Genomic DNA, 7,233 nt, shown 5'->3' on the forward strand with positions numbered 1-7,233 from the left:
TACGCGTGGAGGATCTCTGAAGCGGCCTGACACGAAGAAGTTGGGCTAAGTTTCCCGTGTATCTGTAATATAATAGGATACGTGTCGTTTAGAAGTTAGAGTTTAACCCGTGCACGGTTAGGTGCACGCCTGAATTAGAAAGTCCCCCGGACTATAAATATGTATCTAGGGTTTATGAAATAAACAACAACCACGTTCACCACAAACCAATCTCGGCGCATCGCCAACTCCCCCGTCTCGAGGGTTCCTTCCGAGTAAGCACCATGCTGCCTAGATCGCATCTTGCGATCTAGGCAGCACATGTTTATTCGTCGTTCATGCGTTGCTCGTACTGAACCCTTTTTGATGGCGAGCAACGTAGTTATCATAGATGTTTTAGGGTTAGCATTGTTCTTCGTATCATATGCTATCGTCGTGCAACCCTTAGGCATCTAGCCGCCCTTACGCCTATCACGGGTGTAAGGGCGGCACCCCGCTTGATCATTGTTTAGTAGATCCGATCCGTTATGGTTGCTCCTTGTTCTTCAAGGATTAGTTTAATATCTGCATGGTTAGGCCTTACAAAGGGTTGGAGGATCCAGCGGCGTGTAGGGTGTAGTTTGCTAGCCCTAGACAGGATGTTCCGGGGATCAATCCCGTGTTGGTTTTTAGGCCCTGTCTAGGATCGGCTTACGATCACCGTACGCGGTCGCGAGGCCCAATCCCGAGTAGGACGTTCCGATTATGCGGTGAAAACCCCAAATCGTAGTAGGTCGCTTTAGCTTTATCTTGATCAAGCAGGACCACCATCTGATCGTACACCTCGTACGTATCATGGGTGGATCGGCTCTTTGAGCCGATTCACGAGACAACTCGAGAGCCGATCGAGGCTCGTATTTAACGTTTACGTGTATGCCATGCGAGGAAACTAAGCGAGGCATCATCCAACACCTTCCTGACCAGGTATAGGTCAGGTGGCACGCCCTTGCATCAGCATCGAACGTGTGTGCAGAAGGCTTTGCGGGCCGTCGCTCGAAGGGACCAAGGCCAGCCGCAGTCCTGGGAGATTCCCGGCTCTACGGTGTTACCCGTCGCTGCCCGCCGGTGGGTTTCTGACCGCAACAATCTAACCGACACGTATCCTACTATATTTACAGATACATGGGCAAACTAGCCCAAACTTTGTATACAAGACCGATTCATGTATTTCTTTCGTGTATATTCTTCAAGCCCATCTTAATCGCGGCCCACCTCTGATCCGGTCAAATTCTGGTGATAACACCTCTTTACATTAAAGGATGTGGATAGGAATTTTGAAGGATTTCAATTCACATTCTTTTTTTGAAGAAGCCATTCGAATCAAAGGAATGATAGCTACAAAAATCCCATGAATTGCAATCCTATGCTCCTAATCTCATAGGAATTTCAACATTCACTTTAATTTTACTTTTACACTTATTCACGTAGGACCGATGCACCTTTTATGTTTTTTTCCCGCGGTTCAGTCCAAATGGTTATTCGTTTTCCTCTGTTTTGTAGATGCAATCTTGTCAAATTCCTAGGTTTTTCTAATTTCTATGTTTTGTAACCCTATAAATTCAGAGAAACCCTAAATGAGCTAGAACATCTTGAGCGTAGGCTCTCAAATCTCACATCTTGTCCCGATTTTTTTTTCCAAAAAAGTCTATTTTTGTAACAGAAAAGAAAGTCTAATTTGAGAGGTGTTGGGACATATGGGGAGGGTGCTTTGATGGGATCTATACGTGGCAGCCGTGAATGATTCAAGATTTGCTGCAACTGTCGCTCCATCTCGAAATCGGCCACGACGCAAAAGAAACAGCTCTCGTAGCCAGCGGAAAACGAGTGACGGCGCGCGGGCAAGGCGACGCGTCAAAGGAACAACACAAGGGACAAAACCCTCGAGGCCGCGGAGCTGGATAGTGCGCCCGCACAAGCCACGCCACGCAGACGCACGGCACGCGTGCCAGGATTCTTCGGCGGCCACGCAGACGGCCCTTTCCCTTCCGTGCTCCAGCAAGCACACCAACCCCGCCGCCGCGTCACGGCCGGCCGACGCGATGACGCCATGGCTGGCGGAGGCCGCCGAGCGCTTCATTTTTTTTCTTCTGTTCACCCAACGCAGCGACGAGAGAAACATCGCCTGGAGCTGTCTGCTAGGAGGACGGAGTACGGAGATGCCGAAGCGACGGCAGGCGCCAGCGCAACGACGCCGGCCGGCCGCCTCTTGTCCCCACATGGCAACATGCGCCTGCCGTGTGCCCGCCTTCACCCGCAACGCAACGCCAGCCCGAAGAGGCCAAGACCGGCCCCAGATTTTTGCCCAGGTGCCCGCTCCATGCTGCCGCGAATGGAAAGCGCGTAGCGTAGCGGCATGGTTCGTCCAGAATTGGGTCTCTGACTTCAAGGCTTTTTGCAGCATAGTATCCCAGTCAACTGTTTCTTCTCAAAAAGTATAGTGTGTTTATTTTTAAAAAATTTCATGTAAGTGTATATTAATCTAGGGATTTGCTAATTTTCAGCGTGCTCAGTCAAGTCTTACCTCATTTGATTTTGATCGTGATTCGGGTTAGTCATGAGTTACAACATGTCTTGCAACTGAGATTTAATGATATCATATAACTAAGAAGAGTCAATAGCATAAAACCACCACATTACATGTGAAATTCACCGAACACCACCACTTTACGTTTGCGGAACAAAAAAAACCACCACAATTTGCGAGGTTTTTTGCGGAACACGCTATACGCGAACTGAACGTGAATTGATAGGGAATCTGACAGGTGGGGGCCATTGTCAGCGCTGATGTGGACAGAGGGCCCACTTGTTAGTCCAGTTTAAGAAATAAAAAACCAAAAAATCATAAAATGAGGAAGCTCTCCCGTGACCACAGCCGCAGCACGCAGGCTATGGCGCCGCCGGCCCGTGCTCCGTAGCCGCGCGCCGCCGGTCCCTGCTCCGGAGCCACGCGCCGCTGACTCCTACTTCGCTCGCGTCGCCCCTGCTCCACAGCCGTGCGCCACCGGCCCTGCTCCGCAGCCGCGCGCCGCTGGCCCTGCTCCGGTGCTCTCCCATTTTTTATTTTTTCATATTTTGCTTTTTTTATTATAGCCTGAAATGTGGGACCTAGGTCCACGTCAGCAAGTTCACTAATTGTGATGCCACCTCAGCCCAGGCAATGTGCCCCACCCGCCGGATCTACTGTCAATTCGTTTCAAAATCGATGTTTAGCGCATTCCATAAAAAACCTGGCAAAATCTGGTGATTTTTTGTTCCGCGAACGTAAATTGATGGTAGATGGTAAATTTCACCATCAAAGTGATAGTTTTATGCTATTGACTCAATTAAGAACAAAGTTAGTTCCCACTTGACCGAGAAATAGTCACGCCCATTAATCTACCCAATCTACTCTTCGTATACGGTAAATAAACGACACTAATATTATTTATGTCGTCAAATTAGTATCAATAGATTCATGAATCATGATGGAGTATATTTGCATCTTATACTATTTGGTTTCCTATAGCTACATTTTTTTAGGAACTCTGTCAAAGTTTGAAATAGTATATATGGAACCGGTACGTGAGCACTTAGTAGAAGCGACCGGGAGGTGGTAGCCACAAGAACCATCTAGGGTTTCGTTCTCCTCGTCGGTGACGCTGTCAATTCATTGTAGTTATGATTTGTCAAGTATTAGTTCGGATTAATTCATATGATAATTTGCTTATATATTAAACAGCTAACTCTTAATCTCTGAACTTTTTTCTCCTCTAACTTAGGAAAATATATTACTATTTAAACTTCTTTTACAATCAATACCACATATATTCATAGTAATAAATAGTACATCGCAGAGATACCCGATCTGTTTACAATAATTTTAAAATTAAGTATAAAAAACAAATCTGAGATCTCCAAATTCCTTCTTCTTCCATGACACAATCTTATACACTTTTGAAGGCATCCAAATACAGAAACCAAACCATAGACCTTTAGATACAAGGTTCTACCATAATTTTAATTTAAGTCACAATGCCAGGGCTATGTGCACGCGTAAAACCATTAAACTAGTCAATCAACATCGGCAAGAGTACCAGCAACAGTATGACAAGGAGAAATAACTCAACAGAGTCGACATTTTTGGGGAGTCGAGAGTATGTATCACCATTGTCGAGAACGTAGCATCCCGGATAAATATTGCAAGAACAATCCTCCTCACGGCAACCATGGGAAAAGATCCAAAATGCATATGGCAAAACAAGATGTGAAGACCGATACCTAGAGAATTACATTCTTTCAACACCACCGTTGACGTTAGGAAGGAGACATTATCGTCGAACGAAAGGACGGAGAACCCTTATTGTAGAAAATGCCATCACGACGCAGAGGGTAGAATAAAACGGCTACCAAAATCCTAACCTAAAACACTACTTTTATTAAAACTTCATGCATAGATCAGGTACCCTACCCCTCCCGACAGGTAGACGGAGGTGGAGGTGGCGCTGGTTTTTACGAAGAGGCGGCGACACTAGGTTTCCACAAAGGGGTTTACATCGTTTCTTTTCTTTGTTACTACTACCTTTGCCCATAAAAGAATGTTGAAAGTTTTTCTAAATTTGGAGATATCTAAACATTTTTTAGTGTATAGATACATTCGAATTTGAATAAATCTTCGTCATCCTTTTATGGATGGAGGGATTATTTAAATTCTTACTTATATCCAACAATATTATACTCCCTTCGTGCATGTGATTTTCCAAGACACATTATCAAGTGGAGGAAAAATTGCATTGAGAAGATGCAAATCAAAATCTTTCTCCTCTTTATTTGTTTCACCTCTAATGAGCTAAGCTCATGTAGAAAATGAAGATAAAAAAATGGCAGTCCGGTGCATGAAGCTCCCGCTTTGGACGGGGTCCGGGGAGGGGTTGGACCACATTGGGTCATTGTACGCAGCCTTTTCTTGCAACTTTTGCAAGAGGCTGTTTCCGCGACTTGAACTCGTGACCTCATGGTCAATATTATTGGGTTTGATTTTTGTACGATGAGATAGAACCAATTTTAACTACTTTATAGTGCATTGAGAAGATAGAACTACATTTTTTATGAACAATATTAAAGGCTAAACGTTAACTTATTTGAGAACGGAAGGATTAGATAGTACTGTATGAAATTGGTATCTCTCTCGAAAGGATACCTCATACCTAGGCCCCACGTCTTCGACTCTAGCACAGCCAGGTGGGCCCTTCTCCATTTCTTGCTGGTCGACGCGAGCTAGGCCGAGAAGCAACAAATGCCAGCCCGAACCAACCCACCACCAGTAGTAGCCCACTATCTTCGCTCCACTTGGTTTGGGTAAACAAACAAACCGCACCCGCACGCACGCACGGCCACGCCTTGGATTCGCTGCACCGCAACTGAGCGCACACGCATCTTGCTCTTGCCCGCCTCCGACGCGCCACGCCACGCCGCGCCGAGGATGCCCGGCGCGATCGCCGCGTGCTTCCGCTGCGCGCCGGCAGCAGCGCCGCTCGCGTCCGGGTCCGCGGCGGGGCCCAGCCTGGCCACCTCCGTCTACGAGACCCATCTTGGCCTCGTCGCGCTCTCCTGGTCGCGCACCTCCTTCGGCCTCTCGCTCCGCGCCGTCCTCCGCCTGTCGCCGCCGCCGACCCCATCATCCTCCGGCGCCGTATACTTCGGCGAGGACCCAGACGAAGACACGCTCGCCTTCCGCGTCCGCCCCTGGCTGCTCTGGCGGCGCCGCGGGTCCAGGCGGTTCAGCGACGGCGACCGCCGCGTCGACCTGGCGTGGGACCTCACGCGCGCTCGCTTCCCGACCTCCGGGTCCCCGGAGCCATCCTCGGGGTTTTTCGTCGCCGTCGTAGTCGACGGCGAGATGGTCCTGGCCGCCGGGGATTTGCCCGACAGGGCTTACCGCAGGACCCGGGCCCGCCCCCCGCCTGGCCTGCGCTCTGCGCTGCTGTCCCGGCGCGAGCACGTGGTCATGCGGGACACCGGCTACGGCCGCGGCCACAGAACCTCCGTGAACGTCCGGGGCAAGGAGCGGGAGATCTCCGTGGATCTGGTGTCCCGCTGCCGCGGCAAGGACAGCGTCGGCCGGGACAACGATAGGGCGGACGTCGGCATGTCCGTCTCCCTCGACGGCGAGCGCGTGCTCCACGTCCGACGACTTCGCTGGAAGTTCCGTGGCACGGAGCGAGTCGACCTGGGCGACGGCGACCAGGTCCAGGTCTCCTGGGACCTCCACAAGTGGCTCTTCCCCGCGCGTGAACCGCCACCCGCGGACGCCGCCGCGCATGCGCACGCGCACGCGGTGTTCGTCTTCCGTTTCGAGCCCGGCTGCGGCGGCGAGGAGCCCCAAGCCGAGGAGGGCCGGCTCCACAAGAATGTGTCGTCGAGGACAAGCACGAGCACTTGGAGAGACTACTTTCAGCGGTGGGGGCAAAAGGACTGGAGCGGGACCCTCAGCAAGGTAGAGAGGGAGAAGAAGGGGAGAGGGCGGAAGCTGGCCATGGCGAGCTCCTCGTCGTCGGTGTCCGTGGCGTCGTCAGCGGCGTCCTGGGCAAGCAGCTCGACGGTGATGGACTGGGCTAGCCCCGAGGAGGCCGAGATGCAGCGGGGCGACGGCTTCTCGCTGCTCATCTACGCATGGAAGAGCTAGCGGCGATTGTTTCTCGGTTGGTGGTATTGTTCCGCTTCAAATTTTGCAGCTGTTGTAAGTGTCAATTCTCTTGTGTAGTTGGCCCTGTGGGATCAAATTGATCTTACATTTCAGTAGCGATAGCCAAGTGAGTGGTGCTGGCATCTTCCATTCTTCGCATTCTGACAACGAGGAAAAGGAAATTTGATTGACAGTGTGGACATTTGAACGCAGGTTTAGACATAACTTATCTAATTAATCTACATCTACTCGTACTAGGTAGCAGCATCATATATTGCTGTGTCTTTGCTCCATCAATCTACCAATCTATCAGATAGATGTTGCAGCAGCCTCAATCAGGCTAATTCTTAATCGTGCGCGTTAGATTGTTATGATTGTGACATTCATATTACTGTACGATCTTCATCAGTCCTTGATGGGTAGAGTACCCATCGTTATCATTTAAGTATCCTTGTTCATTTCCTAATTAGCTCAAGGCAGTGGTTTATACCCTGGCACAGTGACGCAATGCAGTTGGGTTAGCTGCAATTACAAGCTCAGCAGCTTAATTCTCG

The 7,233-nt window shown here is 49.7% G+C and overlaps 1 protein-coding gene across 1 annotated transcript; it reads left to right on the forward strand.

Moving 5' to 3' along the window:
* Positions 1 to 5,476: 5,476 nt before the first annotated feature.
* Positions 5,477 to 6,923, forward strand: LOC124682496. Its single transcript, XM_047217169.1, has one exon. The coding sequence runs from the start codon at positions 5,477 to 5,479 to the stop codon at positions 6,677 to 6,679; it is 1,203 nt and encodes a 400-aa protein (XP_047073125.1). The 3' UTR covers positions 6,680 to 6,923.
* The last annotated feature ends 310 nt before the right edge of the window (positions 6,924 to 7,233 follow it).

Source organism: Lolium rigidum, chromosome 1, assembly GCF_022539505.1.
Source record: "Lolium rigidum isolate FL_2022 chromosome 1, APGP_CSIRO_Lrig_0.1, whole genome shotgun sequence".
In the NCBI taxonomy this organism is placed as follows: Eukaryota; Viridiplantae; Streptophyta; class Magnoliopsida; order Poales; family Poaceae; genus Lolium; species Lolium rigidum.